This window comes from Lithobates pipiens, unplaced genomic scaffold (genome assembly GCF_037356315.1).
Source record: "Lithobates pipiens isolate NorthernLeopardFrog02 unplaced genomic scaffold, aLitPip1_a1.2 Scaffold_37, whole genome shotgun sequence".
In the NCBI taxonomy this organism is placed as follows: domain Eukaryota; kingdom Metazoa; phylum Chordata; class Amphibia; order Anura; family Ranidae; genus Lithobates; species Lithobates pipiens.
This window is the reverse complement of record NW_027507825.1, coordinates 6,539,951-6,565,275: the sequence shown is the minus strand read 5'-3', so window position 1 is coordinate 6,565,275 and position 25,325 is coordinate 6,539,951. Positions and strand designations below refer to the sequence as shown.

At 42.8% G+C, this 25,325-nt stretch overlaps 1 protein-coding gene across 3 annotated transcripts in view; it reads left to right on the top strand.

Annotated features, from left to right (window-relative positions):
• The window catches only part of CLMN (calmin), a 183,606-nt gene extending 164,596 nt beyond the window's left edge, over positions 1-19,010 (top strand). For all 3 annotated transcript variants that reach the window (XM_077466712.1, XM_077466713.1, XM_077466714.1), the window contains 6 exons: positions 958-1,040; positions 1,528-2,760; positions 5,517-5,686; positions 10,877-10,937; positions 13,174-13,235; positions 18,483-19,010. In XM_077466712.1, coding sequence (XP_077322838.1) covers positions 958-1,040; positions 1,528-2,760; positions 5,517-5,686; positions 10,877-10,937; positions 13,174-13,235; positions 18,483-18,660 — 1,787 coding nt within the window. In that variant the 3' untranslated portion in view covers positions 18,661-19,010. The remainder of the gene's footprint in view (positions 1-957; positions 1,041-1,527; positions 2,761-5,516; positions 5,687-10,876; positions 10,938-13,173; positions 13,236-18,482) is intronic.
• Positions 19,011-25,325: the final 6,315 nt, after the last annotated feature.

Below are 25,325 nucleotides of genomic sequence, written 5' to 3'. Positions count from 1 at the left end.
TTGCACAGTGCTGCCAATCTAATGCCTCGTACACACGATCAAACAATCCGGTGGAAAAGTCAGACGGGCTCGAGTCCGCCGGACAATCCGCCCATGTGTAGGCTCCGGTGAAATTTTTTTTACCCAAAAGTCCGGTGGACTAAGAAAGTATTTTTGCACTCCAATCTGTCCGCCGGACTCGCATTTCGGCGGACAATCCGGCCGTGTGCGTGCCAGTCCGCCGTACTTTTGAAATGAACAGACTTTTCCCGCCCGGAGAAAAGTCCGCTCATTTTGAGCGCGTCTCCAGGTAGCCGGGGCCAGCGAAGGAGGTTTCGCTGGCCCCGTCACCTGGTATGGACCTAAAGGGGAATCCCTACCCCGAAAAGTCGGCGTGGGGGTCCCCCCCTAGGTCCATATCAGACCCTTATCCGAGCACGCTACCCGGCCGGCCAGGAAAGGGGGTGGGGACGAGCGAGCGCCCCTCCCCCCCTCCTGAGCCGTACCAGGCCGCGTGCCCTCAACATGGGGGGGTGCCTTGGAGAAGGGGGGCCTCGATCGGAAAGTCCGGCGGAAAGTCCACCAGACTAAGTCCGCCGGATAGTCTGCTACGTGTGTACGCGGCATAACAGTGAAGGTTGGCTAACAGGAGTAGAGAGCAGACTGAGGTCCTGGGCCATGTGCTTCTGCTCCTTTGTTGTCCTGTTAATAGTTAATAATGCTGCATAACGTCATGTAGAAAAGTGATGTCTAAAACCTGGCTCAGGTGTATCGGAATCACAAGACTAGCCCAGTAATTTTAACCATGTAACAGAACACGTAGATTAGATAATAAAGAATACATTGTACAAAGTTCATTCGCTCACATCAGCCACTGGTAATCATCCTATACCAACCTGATTTCAGTAAACTAAACTTTGATTTTGTGCAAATCTGCTTTTCATTACCTTTAAGTCTGTGTAATCCATCTGGTTGTAGATGTGATGGTGGATTCGCCAGATGAACAATCCATAATGACGTACGTCACACAGTTCCTAGAGCATTTTCCAGAACTTGACCCGGTAAGTTTAATTACGCTATTGGTTTTCTTTTCTGCAGTTGGCCAATGCTCCTGGTGTCTAGAAAAGTGCAACTCTTGATGTGGGGTTCATAGAATGTTTATTGAAAATGTAAACAGGTATATCAAGCCAACCCATTTTGTGTACCGGTAAATGGATTTCCCCTTCTTCGGGGCTTTTGCTATGTGCTTGTGGGTGGGAACGTCTCCCAAAAAAAGAATTTCTAGATATCCTCCACTGCTGACAGATGGTCCCTGGGCTTTAGAAATAATGTGTGCATCAGGACAGTGCTGAGATCATGGCAGTGGCATGGTCTTCAGCCCAAACCAGATATTTTTTGGATACCAAATAGCTAAATTTCTCATAATAACAGACATTATTTTATGTTTGAAATATGTATGGACTTAAAAAAGTCCCTTGCAAATTTCATGTCAATGAAGAAATTGGTGAATAAAATATAAATTTCTTACATTTATCCTTTATTCCGTAGGATGACTTCACAGATCACAAGGAAGATGCTCCGGTTGAAATGACATACGTGCGATACAAAGATGGTCCTAAGGAAGAAGAAGGCAAGATTATTACTATACCCAAAAACGAGGAGAATGAGTTTACGGTGGAACTTCAGACAAGGCCTCTTACCCCTCCGGAGACGCACGTCTACACAGAAGTTGATGTTGCAGATGACAGAAGGCCAAATTCCATGGACAGTTTGAGCAAACCACATCAGCTCCTAGCAGAAGCTAATCAGGGCTCAGTACCAAAGATGGTTGGGTTTATGTTTGACAGGTTTTCACGTCGGCCTGAAATGTCTTCATTGAATGCTGATGTCTCAGGGGATATCTCTGCTAATGGGCTAAATAAAAATATTGAAAGTCAAGTGGAGCCAGTTTTACTTTCTAATGGACAAGGAGACCTTCACCACAGCTTAGTAGATGAAAATTCACCAAAACCAACTTCGGGTGGACCCAATTATCAGGAGCCAAAGTATATATTCAGTGATAATTACAATAAATATTGTGACTCTTCTTCATCATTTTCTTCAATTTCTGAACCTAATGACCTCTTTTATCACTCTGAGGACTCTCAAGATTCCATAAAGCCATCACCGATGTCGGATGATAGTGGATTAGTGACACCGCATGACCAAAATGAAGAAGATGACCCCTTCAAGTATGTCGTACATAAGCCCAAAGATAAATTAGAAGGTGACCTTTCCAAGCAGATGACTGTCTTCCAAGCATACAAATCAAGCACAGAACATCTGGATTCTGTTGAAGACCATCCGCAAGAGGGAACCTACCCTGTGGATGATAAGAGCGCAGCTAAAGTTTCCATAATCCCTCATGACTTATTTTATTATCCCCATTATAGCGTTCCCATTGCAGATGTCTTGCAAGCCTTTGCCGATGCCTGTCCAGATGGTATCGTTGGGGCCAGTACAGAGTTTGATGACTCATCTGAAACCCATTCAGAGGACAGTGAATCGTTCAGCGGTGAAGATGACTTGGATGGAGAGAAGATAGGAAAAGTGACTTCAGCACCAGAATCTGAAGAATGGGGGTTAGGTTTGAAGGACTATGTGCAGGACGTGAGGTACACAAAGACTGGTTCACCAGCTCAGTCAGTGGGATCCATATTGAATGGATCAGTATCTGAAGTGGCCCATGACCTACAACCCAACAATTTTGCTTTTCACTCTGACCATCTTAAAACTTCTCAGGTAATATCAGTAGAGGTGGACCAGTACCATAGTAAAATACTACAAAGAAAGAGAACCACCTTGGGGCAGGATCAACGCATATTTCTCTGTACTTATATATTAGGTTCCTGGGGAGGAGGTGGCCATAGTAGTAAGAAAGAGTAGGTTAGGGAAAGAAGGACGTGGTAGCAAGATTCCCAGGAGAATTCCTCTAATGCCGTGTACACACGACCAGACTTTTCAACAGAAAGGTTCCAGACGGACAATTCGATTGTGTGTGGGCTTCATCAGACCCTTTCTGTCGAAAAATCTGACGGACTTTAGAAATGGAACACGTTTCAAATCTTTCCGTGGGAACCAGTTCCAATCAAGAAAACCGCTCGTCTGTATGCAGGTCCAAGCGCAGCTATTGACTACTGGCTATTGAACTTGCTTTTTCTAGTCCTGTCGTACGTCATCTCGTTAAATGGTCGGGCTTTGGTGTGTTCGTGTGTAGGCAAGTCCGTTTCAGTGGAACTCTGTCGAAAACTCTATTCGAAAAGTCCATCAAAGTCCTTTCCGATGGAAATTCATGTCGTGTGTACGTGGCATTAGGGTCTCAAAGAGTGAAGGGTCTGGGTAGGTGATATGTTTGCAAACTACGAAATTGGGTAGGATAGGCTATTTCTATTAGAAAATTGGCGGGCTTCAAGCCAAGTTTTGCCACCATATTTACTTACACGCATACAGTGAGTAGAATTAGCACTGTGTATGGCCAGTCCTCTTTGGAATGTTATAGCGGGGTCTGAATCAGAAAAAGCCAAACACCCACAATGCAGTGGATTCTTTTGGAGGGTTTAATGCCCTGGATACATGTTTCTTTCTCTACCACTGCAAGCAAGGAAGACTAGATGGTCAGCTGGTTTTAATCACCCAACAACTCTCCATTTTAAAGGTTTGATCCACCCAAAACATATAATTCCTTTTTGGTCTAGTGAATTATTACTATACCTCTTAAAGAGGAAGTAAACCCTGATGAGTGTTACTTCCTCTTTCATTCCCTGCAAAGGTAAAGCATAATGGATTACTATGCATCGCATACTAGTCCATTATGTGTCACTTACCTGACACAGGAGCCAGCAAAGTCACCGCTGTCCCCTGTAGTCCGGAGCATCCATCTTCTCAGTGGGTCTCGCTGCTCCGCCACTGTCATTCGGCGAAGCCGCAATGACGTCACTCCCACGCATGCGCACGGGAGCCGCCACGCACGGCATATTCGCCATTGACGGTGCCGCGCTCAGTGCGCCTGCGCGCCGCTGTCTACGGCGCATGCGCCCTAGACAGCGGTGCCTGTCTTTTGGCAAATATCTCCTAAACCGTGTAGGTTTAGGAGATATTTCTTGGACCTACAGGTAAGCCTTAATCTGGGCTTACCTGTAGGTCAAAGTGTGTTGTAAGGGTTTACAACCACTTTAAGGCCAGACCATTCTGGTAGAGTCTCCAGGCCTGCACACTAGGTGGAATAATTTCAAGGGAATGCAATTAACATTTTGGGAGTGAGGTCAGCAATGGCACCTTACATGTTGCACACACACTATACAGTATATATATATATATATATATATATGTTTATATATTGAGATTTTTTTTTTTCTTCAATGGGAACTCAGGAGAACGCAACTCCGGCACCTCCAGCACTGAATGTATGTAATAGCAAGGGGTGCTGGAGGGTCTATTGATACTGGCTTTTGGGGAGTCTATTATTGCTGGAGGGGATCTAATTTTGTGAGGTGGGGTCTATTATTGGTGGTGGGGGATATAATTGTGACTGGGGGGTCTTCTGTTGCTGGAGGACAGTTGTTGCTGAGAGGGATCTGCTGTTGAGGGAGGGGTCTATTGTTGCTGGCTGCTGAAGGGTCTATTGATGCTAGCTGTTGGGAGTCTATTGTTGCTGGTGGTGGTGGGGGGGGGGGGGGGGTGTGAGTGCATTGTTACTAGCTACAGGGGATCTATTTTTCTTCCTTTCTTGTTATCATTAACTAATGCCATACAACAAATTACTTAGTTCCAGAGGGTAGAGGGTGGAACCAAGTAACGGCGCTCACAGGCTGGGTAGGGTAGGGACAAGAGGTGACTCGGAAGGGGGTAGTGTCCCTGCACCTATTCTCTGTATTATATAGATATATATATTTTTTTTATAATACATATAATATATATATTTTTTCAAATTTAGTTATATAGTTAGTTATATATATATTTTACATTTTAGCTTTGAAATAGAAATAATAATAATAATAATTTATATATATATATATATATATATATATTATATATATATATATATATATATATATATATATATATTTAAACTAAATTTAAAAAAATATATATATATATTATATGTATTATAATAATAAAAAAAAAAAAATATATATATATATATATATATATATATATATATATATATATAAATTATTATTATTATTATTTCTATTTCAAAGCTAAAATGTAAAAATCATGCAATCTTTGTGAATTTTTAATTAGCCCCGGAGCAGTCAATTAGTGGGTAGCTGGTGCTAGGCTTTCTTGGCTTGAAAACGGTGTCATATGAAATATGTATTTTATACCAATAATAGAAATTGTAAAAAAAATATATATATTTTTTTTTTTAGAAAAATGGAAATAAAATTGACCAACGACCATTATAATTTTGCCCGTAAACCCATTAGCTCAGGATTAGTCTTTAAAAGCCATTGATTTAGAATCATTTGAAGATAACATGGCTTTTCTTATCTCAGGTTATGGAGCACACTGAAGATCCCGATGATGAATGGGATGAAGCTCCAACAAGTAGAGGGAGAATGTTTGGTAGGAAGTCAGATTTGGAAGAATTCTATCTCATTGAGGATCGGGCAGCCAGACTTGCTGCAGAAGTAGGGGCCAGTCTTCAGGATCCGTGGCATTCAAGGTAATGTTCGTGATGTTCGTGGACAAGCTAAATGGTTATTTAAAAAAGACACAAATTCCTTTCCAGTTAAAGTGGAATGCAAGACATCAGATTTGCGATAATGCCAAGAAACCCTCAAGTGTGTGTTTTTATATCTTTTACTTTCCAAAAAAAAATCATAAAATTATTATCTAAAATAAGACCACAGAATCCCACTGTCTTGTTTCAAAGCTTCTTGCTTGCAAAGTTGCATCCTGATATGAGGGATCTGTACAGAGGAACACATCGGTAACGTGACATAAGGCTTGAAGTAACACTGAAGTCATTGTATGCTGAAAAAAATATAATAACCTGCCAGCATTCCTTACCACATTAAAGAATAACTCCACTTTTGTTAAGAAAAAAAAAAAAGAAACCATTCCCCTCTGGGTGATCTATGTACATTGAAATGATTGTAACAAACTTTACAGCAGATTCCATGCACACTAAGCAGCAGAAAAAGAAATGCCAAAACTGCTGGCAGAAAAAAAGCAGAAAAAACGCTTTTATGGAGCATATTGTACAAGCATTTAGGCGCGTCTGCTTTTATACAATTTTTCCCTCAAAACACAAAAAAAATGCACACTTACATACACTTGACATGCCTAAATGCCGCGTTTAGGTGCCTTTAGGTGCATCAAGCGTATTTTTCTGCCTAAAAGCTCCCCTTTAAAAACGCACTTGTTTTTTTTTTTTTTTTTTTCAGCCTGTGAATGGCCAAAGTGTGCATGGACACATAAGCTAGCATAGAGTTGCTTCTATGGGCTGAATGAAAAAATTCCACACACCTGTATAAGCAGCATTTTTAATGACCAGTGTGCATGAGGCCTAAAGATTCTATAGAGAAAATCCTGTATTGATGTAATGTACCCAAGCCCATAAACCAGGTTCAGGTTCACATTACAGTTTGTCTCTTAAAAGCTATGTAATGTACAGTATTGATGTCATGTACAGTATTGATGATGTCATATACAGTTTTGATGATGTAATCGGTATTGATGATGTAATGTACAGTAGTGATGTCATTTCCATCTGGCGGCCAACATGCACACTACTTAGCTCAATTATATCCCATTGGAGCACACACACGAGAAGCCTCCAAAGGGGGAGACAGCTCCAATGTGGGCCTACACTGCCAGAAGGGCGTCCATAGACATCCTCCCGTGATCACGCTACCCTTAGGAGAAAACTGATCACTAACCGGGGTAAAGGGGCAATCACAGCAGCCCTTTACCAGGTGGTCAGTTGTGTCCAATGACAGCTGATCAGGATGTAAACTCATGCTGGTTATTGGCATTACTTTCCTCACTCTGACAGCATGAGGAGAGGAGAAGATAGCCGATAACCGGCTTGTAAGAAAGGGACGTCTACACTTACAGTCAGGACACTGCTTATCAGTGTCCTGATTATTAGTGAAGTCCCAAGAGTGCCCATCAGTGATGCCACATCAGTGTCATCTATTAATGCCGCCTATCATTTCCTACCAGCAGGGCCGCTGATAGGCCAGTACAACTGGCCCTGTTGTACCGGGCCCAGCCAGCAGGGGGGCCCGGGCAAACAAAGCAGATAAATAATTAAGATAAAAAAAATCCTCCAGCCATGGCCTATCAAAGTCCGTCCGACTCAACTACCAACCAAATAGCCCCCACCAACCCCTGGTTATTTTTAGATTTTTTTTGTGCAGATAGCTATCTGCAGACTAGGTGGCGGCAGGGGAGGGACTATTTCCTCTATTTCGGGTGCAGAAGAATGCCTCTTACGCACCCACGCCTCATGCTGGCTGTGGCTCAAGTCCCAGCCAGTGTGTTCTCTATCATGCCGTCCCCCTGGCGTCGTGGAGTGATTCCTCCCCCTCCTCATGAGAGCAGCGTCAGTGAGGTGAGCGGCGGTGGCAGAGCACAAAAAAGAAGTAGCTGTCATCATTGACATCGCATCTGAATGGAATCATTTGTGGACACTCCAGTCCAGGCAGCAGCAGGATCAGGGAAGAAGTGCCTCATGGGGCACGACTAAAAATTACACAGGTGTGTGCTTGCTTGGGGGGGGGGATTCAAGATCGACTACTACTGATGCAGCAGCATTTATACATTATGGTATTAGCGCAATGGGTGGCACTGTCTGCAGCAGAATATGGCATTGGTGGCATGGGTCTGCAGGTAGCACATGCGTTATGGCCCATAAGACATGTGCTGCCTGCAGACAGTGCCACCCATGCCGCCAATGCCATATTGTGCTGCAGACAGTGCCACCCATGACGCTACTGTCATAACGCATGTGATGCCTGCAGAGACAGTGCCACCCATGCTGACAAGGGCATTATGCCATTGGCGGCATGGGTGGAACTGTCTGCAGCACAATATGGCATTGGCGGCATGGGTGGCGCTGTCAGCAAGTAGCACATGTGTTATGCCATTAGTGTCATGGCTGGCACTGTTTGCAGCACGTTATGGCATTGGCGGCACTGTCTGCTGGTAGCAGATACAGTGCCACCCGTGCCGCCAATGCTGTAATGTGCTACAGATAGTGTCACCCATGCTGCCAATGCCATAATGTGCTACAGATAGTGTCACCCATGCTGCCAATGCCATAATGTGCTACAGACAGTGCCGCCAATGCCGTAATGTGCTGCAGACAGTGCCACCCATGCCACCAATGCCATAATGTGCTGCAGACAGTGCCACCCATGCCTATCACTTGTAGACAAACCTGCACTTTGTTTCAAGGCGGGGTCTGGGGAGGGGCCAGGGGCAGGGCGGGGCTGAAGGAGGTACCATGGGCGGGGCCAGGGGTGGGGCTGAAGGGGGCCCCATCAGGTAGGCTGTACGGGGCCCCATGATTTCTATCAGCGGCCCTGCCTACCAGTGCCACCTATCAGTGCTCATCAGGGCAGCCTCATCAGTGCCCACCAGTGCTACATCATCAGTGCCCACCAGTGCTACCTCATCAGTGCCCATCAGTGTAGCCTTATCAGTGACCATCAGTGCCTCCTCCTCAGTGCCCATCAGTGTAGCCGCATCAGTTCCCACCACTGCCACCTCATCAGTGCCCATCAGTGTAGCCTATAAGTGCTCATCAGTATCCATCAATGCAGCCTTTAAGTGCCTCCTCCTCCTCAGTGCCCATCAGTGCAATCTATCTGTTCCCATCAGTGCAGCCTCATCAGTGCCACCTCATCAGTGCCCATCGGTGCAGCTTATAATTGCCCATCAGTGCAGCCTCATCAGTGCCCATCAGTGCAGCCTATCAGTGCCTCCTCTTCAGTGCCCATCACTGCAGCATCATGAGTGCCCATCACTGACACCTCATTAGTGCCCATCAATGCAGCCTATAAGTGCCCATCAGTGCAGCCTCCTCAGTGTCCATCAGTGCAGCCTATAAGTGCCTCCTCCTCAGTGCCCATCAGTGCAGTCTATCTGTTCCCATCAGGGCAGGCTCATCAGCGCACATCAATGAAGGAGAAAAATGACCTGTTGGCAAATTTTATAACAAATTATGAAAAACTTTTTTTTTCCAAAATGTTCGGTCTTTTTTTGTTTGTTTAGCAAAAAAAAAAATAATAATACAGAGGTGATTAAATACCACCAAAAGAAAGTTCTATGTGAAATAAAATGTAAAAATGAAATAAAAATGTAATTTGTGTACAGTGTCGCATGACCGCACAATTGTCATTCAAAGTGTGACAGCGCTGAAAGCTGAAAATGGGCCTGGGCAGAAAAGGGGGTGAAAGTGCCTATTAGGCAAGTTGCTAGGGGGCCTCCACAGAGTTTAATCTGGCACTGATAATGATAATCAGCAGTATTTCAAGAAGGACAAATCCCATTATGTAAGCCAGGGATCTGCAGACTGCGGCCCCTTGGGGCACTTATCATCCCACTGATATGAGACATTATGTTGCCCTCTGACTCCAAAAATGGAGCATAATTCCTGCCACTGACATCACCAATGGGGTACTATTCCTCCCTCTAATACCAGCAGTGTTTTAGGATGGGGGGGCACCAAACCCCATCCTTCCTTTTTGAACCCTCCCACTTCTCATAAGCCCCACCCCTTATAGAATCCACCCACTCCGTCCCCTGTATTCCACTGCTTCCAGCCATAGTGTCAGGAGTATACAGCTCAGCATCACAGGACAGAGTATATAGCTCAGCTTCACAGATCAGGGTATATAGATCAGCATTAAAGATATGGTTTATAGGTTAGCAATAGAGATAGGGTATATAGATGAGCATTAAAGATAGGGTATATAACTCGGCATTACAGATAGGGTATATAGCTCAGCATTACAAATAGGATAAATAAGTGAGCATTACAGATAGGGTATATAGGTCAGCATTACAGATAGGGTATATAGGTCAGCATTACAGATAGGGTATATAGGTCAGCATTACAGATAGGGTATATAGCTCAGCATTACAGATAGGATAAATAGATGAGCATTACAGATAGGGTATATAGGTCAGCATTACAGATAGGGTATATAGGTCAGCATTACAGATAGGGTATATAGATGAGCATTAAAGATAGGGTATATAACTCGGCATTACAGATAGGGTATTTAGCTCAGCATTACAAATAGGATAAATAAGTGCGCATTACAGATAGGGTATATAGGTCAGCATTACAGATAGGGTATATAGGTCAGCATTACAGATAGGGTATATAGGTCAGCATTACAGATAGGGTATATAACTCGGCATTACAGATAGGGTATATAGCTCAGCATTACAAATAGGATAAATAGATGAGCATTACAGATAGGGTATATAGGTCAGCATTACAGATAGGGTATATAGGTCAGCATTAAAGATCATGTGCTTCAAAAAAAAAAATACAACCCCCCCCCCCCCACCATTGGAATGCATGCACCCAGTGTCCTAAGACTGGCCGGGCACATGGATAGGGGGCGGCAGCAGGGATAGGAGGGGTGGCGCCCATGCGCCCACAATTCACAGGCCGCTACTGCCTAATACCAAAGATGGGGCACAGTTTGCTCCTACTGATGCCAGAAAAGTTTTCTATTCCTGCAGGCCACAGTCCGGCCCACCTAAAGTCTGAAGGACAGTAAATATTATGGTTCGGTGACCTGAGCCATCCATGTCTACAGAAGACAATCATGGGACAGATCTTCCAGTGTTGAGCAATTTCCAGTTTACACATTTTCATTTTTCGCAGAGAGATTCGGAATGACACGCACGTCCGCAACAGAAAAGAGCACGAGTTCCACAAACCTTTGGTAAGTCACATTCATTTTTATTATTATTATCATTATTATCATTATACAGGATTTATATAGCGCCAGCAGTTTGCATTTAAATAATACAAAATAGACTTTTCTGCACATATTTACACTTATCTATATAAAATGGCAAAGCCCAGATTGGTGGAAGAAAATACTCTGGCAGCCATTCTCCACTTCCTCTACTAAAAATGCAGTTGTTAAACGGAAACGTCTTTTTAACATTCAAAATCGATCTAACAATCAAGCTCTGCTGAACTGGGACAGCCAGACATGTATCAAAATTCAGCCACTCCCTGCAGAACCGGTCCAGTTTCATCCATTTATGGCCAGCTCAAGTTCAGTCAAAAAAAAAAAAATCAGCACAAGGGACATAATTACTAACTTACTTACTAACAATGCATTGTATCCCTTGTGCTGCTGGCTTCTGCATTCATTAAAATCTTCACACCATTCCCAACCCCCCACCACCATATTCTTCCCAGTGGGAAAAAAAAAAAAAAAAAGGCCATGGTGGAGAAAAATCAATACGGAGCCCTGACAGAGGGAGGAGAAAAGGCTTTGGCTTTGGCTATTAAGCACTTAAAGCGGGAGTCCGCCGGGAGTCCGCCGGGACTCCGCGTTTTTTTTTTTTTTTTAAAAGCCAGCAGCTACAAATACTGCAGCTGCTGACTTTTAAAATAGTGACACTTACCTGTCCAGCGCGCCCGCGATGTCGGCACCCGAAGCCGATCTCTAGATCGTCTGTCATGTGCTGCCGCCACCATCTTGGGTATGGGAATCAGGAAGTGGAGCATTTCGGCTTCATTTCCCGGTTCCCTACTGCGCATGCGCGAATCGCCCTGCGCAATAAGGACGGACCCCGCTGCCTCTGGGATCTGTGTGTTTCCCAGCAGGCAGCGGGGCACTTGCGGAAAGGGGTGGGCACTTGCGGAAAGGGGCGTAATCTACGCCCCTTTCCGCAGAGAGCTATCCCGGAAGTGGGTGCAGAATACCTGTACTGTACAGGTATCTGCACCCCCCTCCCCCCTGAAAGGTGCCAATTGTGGCGCCGGAGGGGGGAGGGGGTTCCGATGAGCGGAGGTCCACTTTAGGGTGGACCTCCGCTTTAAGGAACGAGCCTCTTTTTGAGATTTGTTTGTTAAAAACAGTTTTTTGTTTGTTTTGTTTTTTTGCTAGAAAATTACTTAGAACCCCCAAACATTCTACATTTTTTTTCTAACACCCTAGAGAATAAAATGGCGTTTCGTTGCAATACTTTCTGTCACACCGTATTTGCACAGCGGTCTTACAAGCGCACTTTTTGGAAAATAATACATTTTGAATTAAAAAAATAAGACAACAGTAAAGTTAGCCCAATTTCTTTTTATATTGTGAAAGATAATGTTACGCCGAGTAAATTGATACCCAACACGTCAAGCTTCAAAATTGTGCCCGCTCGTGGAATGGTGACAAATGTGTGGTTTGAACACCATTTTCATACTCGTGTATTCGTTCGCTTCTGCGCATGAGCTCGGCAGGACAGGGCGCGTTTAAAAAAAAATGTTTTTCCTTATTTTATTTTACTTTTTGTTATTTATTTTTACACTGTTCTTCTTTTTTTTTTTTTTTATCTGTTACTTTTATTCCTATTATTAAAAGGAATGTAAACATCCCTTTTAATATAAAAAAAAAAGCATGACAGGTCCTCTTAAATATGAGATCTGGGGGGTCAAAAAGACCTCACATCTAATATTTACACTAAAATGCAATAAAACAAAAAAAAAAATTGTCATTTAAAAAAAAAAAATGGCGCTTCTCCCCTGCAATGGTATGGAAACGGGTGGGGGCCATCTTCCCCTCCCTCGTCTCCATGTCAAGGAAGGAGCAACATCCGATCACCTCCGCTGCTGCCAACGGCTCCGGTAAGCGGCGGAGGGCACCGGAGCGCAGCGGGAGGGGGGAGGCCCTGTCGCGCCGCCGATAAATGTGATCTCACGGCGAATCACTTTTCGCAGAGACCACTTTTATCTGAAAGCGGACCGCCGGCTGAAGAAGAGGATACCGGGGTTGTGCCAGCTAGGTGCTGCCATATCAATGATATTCCTCTTCAAAGTTAGGACGTATATCAGCGCGTCGCGGTCCAGAAGTGGTTAATCAGATTCAATGTTGGGAACTCTACCCGTCTCTTGTCATTTAATTGTCACCTTTTATTCTTTTAAATAGTAACAATATTTTTACGTTTATTTGGCAGAATATAATCGCTTTGAGGGAGGAACATGCAGAGGGTGATAAAGACCAAAATTATGGACTAAGGTGAGTTTAATTCTTCAAAGGCGATGGGTGAAAATAGAGCTTAAAGTGACACTAAATGATATCCTTAAAGTGGTTGTAAACCTCAGACATAAAACATGAACAAAGCACATCCCTCTATAGTGTGTACGTGTCTCAATCCAGAGCACTAAGTGTCATTTCTTTCTGCTGCCTCCTTCCTCTGATATCTGCATGAGTCACTTCTGACGGGTTTTCCTGACACCAAGAAATAAAAGGTGACAGGGGAGGGATATCCAGCATGCAGCCTGTGTTTGATAGCGTGTGCACTGTGTGAAGGGGGATGTGTCTCTATCCCTTTAATCATCTCATTGAGCTTAGCAGAGTGTCATTTCATCTCTCTCCTCCCTTTTTCTGAAAGCTCAGACAAGCTGTATAAATTCTGGGCTTTGACCAGATGCACCATCTGACCAATACACATGGACGGATTGGCACTTACATCAGGCCTGGTTCAGCCCACAGGGTTAGATGGAAACGATATAGGACGAAGGACAATAATTAAAAGGTACATTAACCACTTGCCGACCAGCGCACGACGATATACGTCGACAGAATGGCACGGGGCAGGCAAATGGGCGTACATGTACGTCCCTTTAAATTTGCCGCCCTGCCATCGGGAGCGCGCCGCCGGCGGCGCGCTCCCGCGCTGGTCGGGACCTCCGTGAGTCCGGTCGCGGGACCCGCGGACTCGATCGCCGCGGGCATCCCCGCGATCGTCTCACGGAGCGGCCAAATGAAGAAATGCCGTTGTAAACAGCATTTCTCCATTCTGCCTAGCAACTAGTGACGCTGATCTCTGCTCCATGTGATTGGAGCAGAGATCAGTGTTCACTAAATGAAAGCCCAACCCCCCCCCACAGTTAGTAACACACCCCTAGGAACACTTAACCCCTACACTGCCACCCACTGGTTAACCCCTTCACTGCCAGTGTCATTTACACAGGAATCACTGCATTTATATAGCAGTGATTACTGTATAAATGACAATGGTCCCAAAAATGTGTCAAAAATGTCCGATGTGTCCCCCACAATGTCGCAGTCACAATAAAAATCGCAGATCGCCACCATTACTAGTAAAAACAAAAATAATAAAAAATTATTAATAAAATTGCTATAAAACTATCCCCTATTTTGTAAACGCTATAACTTTAGCGCAAACCAATCAATAATCGCTTATTGCCATTTTTTTACCAAAAATATGTAGAAGAATACGTATTGGCCTAAACTGAGGGAAAAAAATGTTTTTTTATATATTTTTGGGGGATATTTATTATAACAAAAAGTAAAAAATAATGCGTTTTTTTCAAAATTGTCGCTCTATTTTTGTTTACAGCGCAAAAAATAAAAATCGCAGGGGTGATCAAATACCACCAAAAGAAAGCTCTATTTGTGGGAAAAAAGGACGTCAATTTTGTTTGGGAGCCACGTCGCACGACCGCGCAATTGTCAGTTAAAGCGACGCAGTGCCGAATCGCAAAAAGTGGTCTGGTCTTTGACCAGCAAATTGATCCGGTCTGAAAGTGGTTAAAATAACATGAAAATGGCTTGTAATAAGTTCATAGTGTCCATACAAGTTCACCTTGAAAGGCAGCCCAGTGATGAGCAAGAAGCAGCTCTGGAACAACTGAGGAGAAAGCACAAGCGCCAATCTAAGTGTAGTAAATATGATTGATTGAATGCAAATGTGGATACAGGTACTCACAAGGGTAAAATATCAGAAGGCGTGCGCACAAAGTGCAAAAGCGTCTATGAAGCTGGTACATTCGGATGGCAAATTTGCTGGGCATCGGTGGTTGCTTCCTGGAGTCCTGGAACGCACAGGGAGGCAAAGATGACGTTACTTCCAGGACGCCGCGAAGGAAAAGGCGACATGTTTGCAGAGCATGCGCTCCTTCTTCAGGCCTAAGAAGTAGCGCATGCTGTGAAAACGCGCCGCCTTTTCCCTCATCGCGCCCTGGAAGCGACACTTTTAAGTAGGTTTGTATGATACCAAGATGTCAAGATGGGATTCTAGGGCTTATGTGAGGGTGGGGTCATGGAGGTCTCCTTCAAGGTTTCCAGATTTGGAACTTAGGTGAAGTGTCGGACATCGAGCTAAGGATGTGTTCATTAATAAAGATATTTGGAACTATGGTAAATACCATGCTAATTGGCCAATTGGGTTCATACAATAGTTTTGCAATGGCCCATTTGGCTGGTGCCTTTTTAAATAAGTAATGTTTCTTCTGAAGGGAAACTATTACAAAGTCTAGCTGGAGTGTAGTACCACCTACTCAACAGATCCAACACAAGACCCTCAAATGTTCCCAAAAGGAGGATGCTATTTGGAAATACCATAATATCATGGGACACTTTCAATAACAATCATTGGAACTGGAGGCGAAGCGTTTCTAGAGTTTAGGTGGGGTGTAGTAACACTTTCTCCATAACTTGAATGCTCCCTCTTTGAAAAATGTTGTCCAAGCTTTACTAAAGTCTAGTTGGGGTCTAGTACCACCTCAACAACTTGTATGCTCTCTCTTTAAATAGCTTTGTCCAAGCCTCCAGTTGAATACTGCAACTGAAGAGATCTGACACCAGACCCCAATTTTCCTCCAGAAGGAGGACGCTACTTGGCAATTCGACCATAACATGGGATGTGCTCAATAACAACCTGGAGAACTGGAAGGGAAATTTTTATAAAGACCAGCTGGGTCATAGTACCACATATTTAACAACTTGTATGTTCCCTCTTTGAATAGCATTGTCCAAGGCGCCAGTTGTATCCTTAATCTGAAGACGTCCAAGCCCAAACCCCTAGTGGTCCTTCAGAAGTACAGTGGTGTGAAAAAGTGTTTGCCCCCTTCCTCATTTCCTGTTCCTTTGCATGTTTGTCACACTTAAGTGTTTCGGAACATCAAACCAATTTAAACAATAGTCAAGGACAACACAAGTAAATACAAAATGCAATTTGTAAATGAAGGTGTTTATTATTAAAGGTGAAAAAAAATCCAAACCATCATGGCCCTGTGTGAAAAAGTGATTGCCCCCTAAACCTAATAACTGGTTGGGCCACCCTTAGCAGCAACAACTGCAACCAAGCGTTTGCGATAACGTGCAATGAGGCTTTTACAGCGTCCTGGAGGAATTTTGGCCCACTCATCTTTGCAGAATTGTCCTAATTCAGTTACATTAGAGGGTTTTCGAGCATGAACGGCCTTTTTAAGGTCATACCACAACATCTCAATAGGATTCAGGTCAGGACTTTGGCTAGGCCACTCCAAAGTCTTCATTTTGTTTTTCTTCAGCCATTCGGTGGTGGACTTGCTGGTGTGTTTAGGATCATTGTCCTGCTGCAGAACCCAAGTTCGTTTTCAGCTTGAGTACACGAACAGATGGTCGGACATTCTCCTTCAGGATCTCTTGGTAGACAGCAGAATTCATAGTTCCTTTTATCACGGCAAGTCTTCCAGGTCCTGAAGCAGCAAAACAGCCCCAGACCATCACACTACCACCACCATATTTTACTGTTGGTATAATGTTCTTTTTATGAAATGCAGTGTTCCTTCTACGCCAGATATACTTGGACACACACCTTCCAAAGAGTTCCACTTTTGTCTCATCGGTCCACAGAATGTTGTCCCAAAAGTCTTGGGGATCATCAAGATGTGTTGTGGAGAAATTGAGACGAGCTTTGATGTTCTTTTTGCTCAGCAGTGGTTTTCTCCTTGGAACTCTGCCATGCAGGCCATTTTTGCCCAGTCTTTTCCTGATGGTGGAGGCATGAACGCTGACCTTAACTGAGGCAAGTGAGGCCTGCAGTTCCTTGGACGTTGTTGTGGGGTCTTTCGTGACCTCTTGGATGAGTCGTCTCTGCGCTCTTGGGGTAATTTTGGGCGGCCGGCCACTCCTGGGAGGGTTCACCACTGTTCCATGTCTTCACCATTTGTGGATAATGGCTCTCACTGTGGTTCGCTGGATTCCCAAAGCTTTGGAAATGGCTTTATAACCCTTTCCAGACTGATAGATCTCAATTACTTTCTTTCTCAATTGTTCCTGAATTTCTTTGGGTCTCGGCATGATGTGTAGCTTTTAAGGATCTTCTGGTGGACCTTACTGTGTCAAGCAGCTCCTATTTAAGTGATGCCTTGATTGTGAACAGGTGTGGCAATAATCAGGCCTGGGTGTGGCTAGAGAAATTGAACTCAGGTGTGGACAACCACAGTTATAGTATGTTTTAACAAGGGGGGCAATCACTTTTTCACACAGGGCCATGATGGTTTGGATTTTTTTTCACCTTTAATAATAAACACCTTCATTTACAAATTGCATTTTGTGTTTACTTGTGTTGTCCTTGACTATTGTTTAAATTGGTTTGATGTTCCAAAACATTTAAGTGTGACAAACATGCAAAGGAACAGGAAATGAGGAAGGGGGCAAACACTTTTTCACACCACTGTAGAAGGCTACTTTGCAATGCCACCACATCATGGGACACTTTCAATAACCATCAAGAGAACTGGACAGGAAGCTTTTATGAAGTCTAGCTGGGGTGTAGTACCACTTTCTCAATAACTTGCAAGCTACCTAGCTAGCTAGTTGTATTCTTCATCTGAACAGATCCAACACAAAATCCTCAAATGTCCTCCAAAAGGAGGATGCTACTTGGCAATGCAATAATATTCATGATTATCATTCATAATCATGGGAAGTGTTTCTAGAGTTTAGCTGAGGTGTAAAACCACTTTCTCAATAAATTGCATGTTCCCACTTTGAATAACGTTGTCCAAGCCATCAGTTGTATCCTGCATATGAAGCGATCCAACACCAGACCCCCAATTGTCCTCCAAAAGGAGGGTGTTACTTGGCAATACCACCATATCGTGAGACACTTTCAATAACAATCTGGAGAACCAGAGGGGAAGCTTTTATAAAGACTAGCTGGGGTGTAGTACAACTTTCTCAATAACTTGCGTGCTCCCACTTTGAATAAAGTCTGAACGTGCTTTGGGGGGAGGTCCCCTCCAGCTCGTCCATTTACTCCATGACTTACAAAAGGCCTCATGTTTCATAGCGTTCATCGCCAAAATGCACTCAAAAGCATAATTATGATCAGCCATTTTGTCAACAACTTGCCTCTTTGAGTTTTGCATTCTATGAAATTTGGGAACTTGTAACTAGTCATTTATCCAAGTTTTTTTATATCATCTTGTGTGCTGTCTTTTTAACATCGACTTTTCTCCTCGTTTGCAGCAAAAATGAGTATGGCGACACACGAAGCGGCTCCCCGAGATCTGGAACGTTCGTGTCTGATCATGATCTGAGGAAGCTCTATCCCATTGGGATCCTGCTGTGGTTTATTTGCTACTGCATCTTCATCCTCCCAGAGCTGGATATGGACAAAGTCGAGTTCTTGGTGAAGGACGATTAAGCGCTGGCCCACGGCTACAAATTGTTGATCAATTTTCTATCGCCATGTATCCTACAGCAATAATTTAACCTTAGCGCCCTGATAGCAGCGCATAACGAATTAGACACAATGAGCAAAATAATGTCATTTTGTGCCTTTGTGCGAACTAGCTTGCTACTGCCATTCCTTAAACCTTCCCTCGCTGTTGTCTTACGTAGCAGCTGCTGGAAGGCTTAGTTTGCATTCCTAGTCCTTGTCTGCCGGCTAAAATGCTGCCTTAGAGGGGGCCACAAAACATAAACCAGAAGTTGGTTTATGTCAAATAATTTTTTTGGTACTTTATTTAAATAAATATGAAAATGTCTGAGGAACTCAGCAGAAATGAATATATTTAAAATCAAAAGGGCGTTAAGGAGGATGATATACTCTTGAGCACATAAGATTTTTTTTTTGCCTAATAACGCCGTAGACATGTAATCAGCCATCACTTCTAAGTCTCTAAATGGCAGCGAATGTAGAATAATAAGCTGCATAATAATGTTACAAAAAAATGTCAGAGATCTCCTACTCTGTGCAGGTAAGGGGATGGCTACACTGGGAATGTCTGACATAAATGGAACTCTTTTGTTTTAGGTTTACTAGCCCTGCTTGATACAAACTCGTTACGTAATATTTAGAACATTTGTTCGTTTTCGTTTTATTCAGGTTTATTTCTTTGTTTTTTTGGGTCATTCGTTATGATCGCAATTCTAAAAAATTTGTAAATTCGGAAACTTGAAAATGAGAGAATTGGTAAATTTGAAATTTTGAAGATTCGGAAATCCATAACTTACAAAATTTGAAAATTTGTAAATTCGGAAATTCCTAACTTAAGAAATTAGAAAATTTGGATATTCGTAATTTCGTAAATTTGAAAAGTCAGAAATTTGAAAGAATAACTAACTAATAATAACTAAGTAACTAATAATTCATACTCCTTTTGTTCACTAACAGCCAAATTTGAAAGGAATTTCCATTACCTATAATGTAATTAGTTAATTACTTAGGAATTTCCAATACCTATAATTTAAGTAATTATCTAATTACATTATAGGTATTGGAAATTCCTTTCAAATTTGGCTGTTAGTGAACGTAACGAATACGAATTTATCTGAAGTTACGAATTATCAGAAATAATTAATGCTGCATCTAAACAAATGGAACGGAACAAATTAATAACAAATAATAATACGTTTTTATTATTGTTATTTATTATTAATAATTCGTTCCATTCATTTAGATACAACATTTGTTATTTTGGATAATTCGTAACCTCAGATAAATTCGTATTCGTTACGTTCACCAGCAGCCAAATTTGAAAGAAAATTCCAATACCTATAATTTAATAGTTAGTAGTAGTTAAGTTATTAGTTAGCTCAGATTTTCAGATTTTCAAATTTATGGAATTTACAAATTTATGAATTTACAAATTTTTAAATTTTCAAATTTACAAATTTTCCAATTTACAAATTTACGAATTTTCCAATTTACGAATTTTGTCATTTTCCAATTTACAAATTTGTTGAAGTTTTTTAAAAACGAATTCGGAACGAAACAAATTGCACATGTCTAATATTTTTTATCTTTAAACTTTGTTACTACTAAGCAGTCTTGCAAAATATGTGAGGTGGCCTTGTCTTGATAGTAACATGGCACCATCCCCAGTATGGTATCAATAGGAAAATAGAAAATTCCCTGCGTACCTCCATGGGACAATGGGAAAAGGGGATTTTAATGCCAAAACACAAATCCAAAAAAAGGTCATCCATAAATTGACATTTTTATTTCCACATTAAAATCAACAAAGCATAGCTTTGCCTGTTCTGGGTTATGCTGGTTACTAGAGACATTCCCTTTGTTGGGCTCCATAATTCTACCTGTGGTTCATCTTCTACTCATTGGCATCAATTTTCTGTAGGCACTGGCATTGTTACAAGTGGGGTTGTACCTCAATCCGGCTTACCTTGTTGTTTTTATATATTTTCTTGAACATCACTTCTGCAGTCTGGAATAATTTTGTTGAGGTTCTATATCCGCTTGCCAACCACAATATGTATATATACGTTGCAGCACAAAATAGGAGATAGTTTTATGGCATTTTATTATATATATATATATATATATATATATATATATATATATATATTTTTTTTTTTTTTTTTCTAACTGTAGGGGGAAGGGACTCACAAAGGGGAGGAGACTGATTGGGATTCCTCTGTACTGAAAACACACGGATCAGTCTCCTCTCACCTGACAGGACGTGGATCTGTGTGATTACACACACAGATCCACGGTCCTGCTCTGTTATCGGGCAATCGTGGGTGCCCAGCGGACACCACGCCCATGGGGCGTGTGCATCGGCTCCCGAGTGATGCAGTGGGGGCGCGCGTGCCCCCCCCCAGGCAGCCGGGAAAGCCCAGGACGTCACATGATGCCGGCCCAGGATGGGAGATCCCTCCTGCGGACATCATATGTTAAAGGGGATGTGAAGTGGTTAAAGGCCCCAGATCTCTCCATAAAGAGGACCTGTCATCCCTTATTTTTTATTACAAAGGATGTTTACATTATTTGTAATAGGAATAAAAAAAAAAAATTAAAGGGACAGTGTAAAAAAAAAAAATAATAAAGCGTCCCTGCCCCTCGTATGCATATGTAAATGGTGTTTACACCACCCACGCACGTGAGGTATCACCACAAACATTATAACAAGAGCAATAATTCTAGCAATAGACCTCCTCTGTAATTCTAATCAGGTAACCTCACCTGTAACAACATTTTTTAATAGCGTCGCCTATTGACGTCGCCATTCCATGAGTGAGAGCAAATTTTAAAGTGGGACATATTAGGTATCTATTTACTCTGCGTAACATCATCTTTTATATATTACCGAGAATCGGGTTACATATTGTGTTTTTTTGGGGGGTTTTTGCATTAATATCCATAAAAGTGTATTTTTTTTTCCAAAAAATTGCTTTTCAAAAGCTGCTGTGCAAACACAGCACGACATTAAAAACATTGAATCAATCGCCAATTTTATTCTCTAGGTTCTCTGCTCAAAAAAAAATATATAATGTTTGGGGGTTCTAAGTAATTTTCTAGCAAAAACTAAAAATTTTTACTTGTAAACAAAACGTGCCAGAAAAGGCCTGGTCAGACAGTAGATATGGGGTTAGATGAACCATAGTGACATACAGGATACTAATATCATGGTTGTAGACACATACGTCTCTCATTTATTGAATTATTTCGGGACACTTTATTCTCTGCATCCATTTGCAAGCTACGATATTTCAAATAGGGAATAACGAAGTGGCTCCTGAAGAAGCTCTTTTTCAAATCGAAACACGTCAACCCACCTGTCCTCGTTTACGAGTGTTCTGGTATATAATCTTTATACCAGATTGTAGCTGATGATTTTTACTGATGACCTTTTTAGGATTTGTTTTGGCACACTAAAATCTTACTAAGTAGTCTTCCTGACTTTGCACAATTTTGCAGAAAGACCAAACGATGATAAAGCTGAAGTTCAGGCAAACAGCTAAACCAAAGCTCAAAACCATTGTATGTGTGATGTCTTATTTGCCAAAAAAAAAGATTTGTGATTCTGTCGACGTAACAGACAGCGCGGCCGGGTCCGCGACCTTACTTTCCTCCACAGCAGTAAGGAATTATACAAGTTGGTCACTGACCTGCCCAATTGCTCAGTGTTAGACCGCACTGTGCCATGTGGCAGAACCTCATTGGATCACCATGCGCCCCCCCCCCCCCCCCCCAGCACTTCTCAATCTCAGACCTGCTGTGCGGGGACTACAATAAGCTAATATAAAGACAAGCAAATTAACTATACATTAATACCTCGGATTGTGAGTAACGCGATTAACAAACGTTTTCGCAATACGAGATATTATTTTAAAAATATCCTGAGTGTTGTCTCGCAAAACTAGCAAGATTAAAGCCTCTGTGCTGTGCAGAACTGGATTAAATTAACCCATACAAGTCCAACACTCAGGGTTCTCCCTTCATCTGGGCTTATACTGCTATTGTCCACAAAGTATTTAGGATCATTATCCTTAGTGTTGCAGTGCTCATTGGTCACTGCGATCACAAGACTATGCTGACCATTGAGAAGAGCTTTTTTTTTTGGGGACACATTATTGGAAGAAGAAGCCTCAGATGAGCATGGTCACATGGCTGCACTGACCGATGAGCACTTGGAGAATGTTAGGATCATAATGATGCTCATTGGTCAGTGTGACCACATGACCATGCTGACCATTGACAAGAGCTTCTTCTTGTGGGTACACATTATGGTTAGAAGAAGCCTCAGATGGGTTTGTCATTGGTCAGCATGGTCACATGGCTGCACTGACCAATGAGCACTTGGGGAATGTTAGGATCATAATTATGCTCATTGGTCAGTATGACCATGCTGACCATTGAGAAGAGCTTCTTCTTGCGGGTATGGGTAGAAGAAGCCTCAGATGGGCTTGTCATTGGTCAGCATGGTCACATGGCTGCACTGACCAATGAGCACTTGGGGAATGTTAGGATCATAATTATGCTCATTGGTCAGCGTGACCACATGACCATGCTGACCATTGAGAAGAGCTTCTTCTTGCGGGTAGGGGTAGAAGAAGCCTCAGATGGGCTTGTCATTGGTTAGCATGGTCACATGGCTGCACTGACCAATGAGCACTTGAGGAATGTTAGGATCATAATTATGCTCATTGGTCAGCGTGACCACATGACCATGCTGACCATTGAGAAGAGCTTCTTCTTGCGGGTAGGGGTAGAAGAAGCCTCAGATGGGCTTGTCATTGGTTAGCATGGTCACATGGCTGCACTGACCAATGAGCACTTGGGGAATGTTAGGATCATAATTATGCTCATTGGTCAGCGTGACCACATGACCATGCTGACCATTGAGAAGAGCTTCTTCTTGCGGGTATGGGTAGAAGAAGCCTCAGATGGGCTTGTCATTGGTCAGCATGGTCACATGGCTGCACTGACCAATGAGCACTTGGGGAATGTTAGGATTATAGTTGTGTGATGGGAAGATGTAACGCAAGTTTTATAGAAGGATAGTAAAAGCTTTTGATTATTTCAATGTAATACAACAAGGGGAAGCTGGAATTCCCAGGAGGACAGGTAACTGGTTTGAGTATCCAAAACTTGTAAATAAAAAAAAAAACAGAAGCTGGCTAAGGCTCCATTCACACTTGTACGACTCCAGAGTTGCGCCAACTTTGGAATGCAACTTTGACGCAACTTTGGATGAGTGCAAATTGGATACGATTTTGGCTTTGACCAGTGATAATGGACAACTGTTGTAATGTATAGAATTAGAGTATGACTTTCATGAAAATTTTGAGGGTTAACATTGAAGTCAAGTTGCATGAAAGTTGGACCAAAGAAGGGCGTTAACTACTTTGAAGTTGCTGGAGCTTTAAGTCGCACGTGTATGAATGGTTATTGGAAAATGTGGAGAACGACTTGTCATGCGACTTTGAAGTCCAAAGTTGCATGACAAGTCGCTCAAGTGTGAATAGAGCCTTAAAGTAGAACTATCGGCGAAAATCTTTTTTTTTCTTCGGACAGAGCAACCCTGTAAAAAAAAAAAAAGTCATCTGTGTTCCATTGCGGAGATTTCCCTTCACTTTCTGTTCGATAGGCAAACAGGAAGTGAGAGGAAATCCCTGCAAATTAAAGCGGAGGTCCACCCTAAAGTGGACCGTCCGCTCATTGGAATCTTCCCCCCCTCCGGCGCCACAATTGGCACCTTTCAGGGTGGAGGGTACAGTACAGGTATCTGCACCCACTTCCGGGATAGCTCTCTGCGGAAAGGGGTGTAGATTTACGCCCCTTTCCGAAAGTGCCCCGCTGCCTGCTGGGAAACACACAGATCCCAGAGGCAGCGGGTCCATCCTTATTGCACAGCGCGACTCGCACATGCGCAGTAGGGAACCGGGAAATGAAGCCGAAAGGCTCCACTTCCTGATTCCCATACCCAAGATGGCGGCGGCAGCACCTGAGAGACGATCGAGAGATCGACTTCGGGTGCCAACATCGCGGGCGCGCTGGGTGGGTAAGTGTCCTTATTTTAAAAGTCAGCAGCTGCAGTATTTGTAGCTGCTGGCCTTAAAAAAAAAAAAAACGGCGGAACTCCCGGCGGACTCCCGCTTTAACCCCCCAGGTCACCAGAACTTGTGTCCCCATCGAAAGATTTAACTTCTATTACTTTTCTGGGGACAACCCAAAATTTGGGTTTTTCTTTTACTTTCACTTTCAATGATAATGGTAAACGGGAAAAATAAAGAGAGTGAATCTCTCTAAGGGGGGGGGGGGGCACAGACAACAATAAAAACTGACAGTTGTTCTAATCCCTCTCCACTCCATCCAAAGCTAAAGGAAAAAAGTTTGGCCTTTAGTTATACTAGACTAGATCACTAGACTTCACCTATAACTCAAATGGCACTTTTAGGTGGATTGATCCTTTAAGACTTTTTTGTAGCCACGAATAGCACTGACCGTTTTCTCCGATTGGGATCCACCAGAAGCCACAGACATCAGACAAAATCTGAGATTTTCATGATCAATCACCAACGATGGATTTGAGTTGTCCTGTCTATATTTGTTAGGTCAATAAA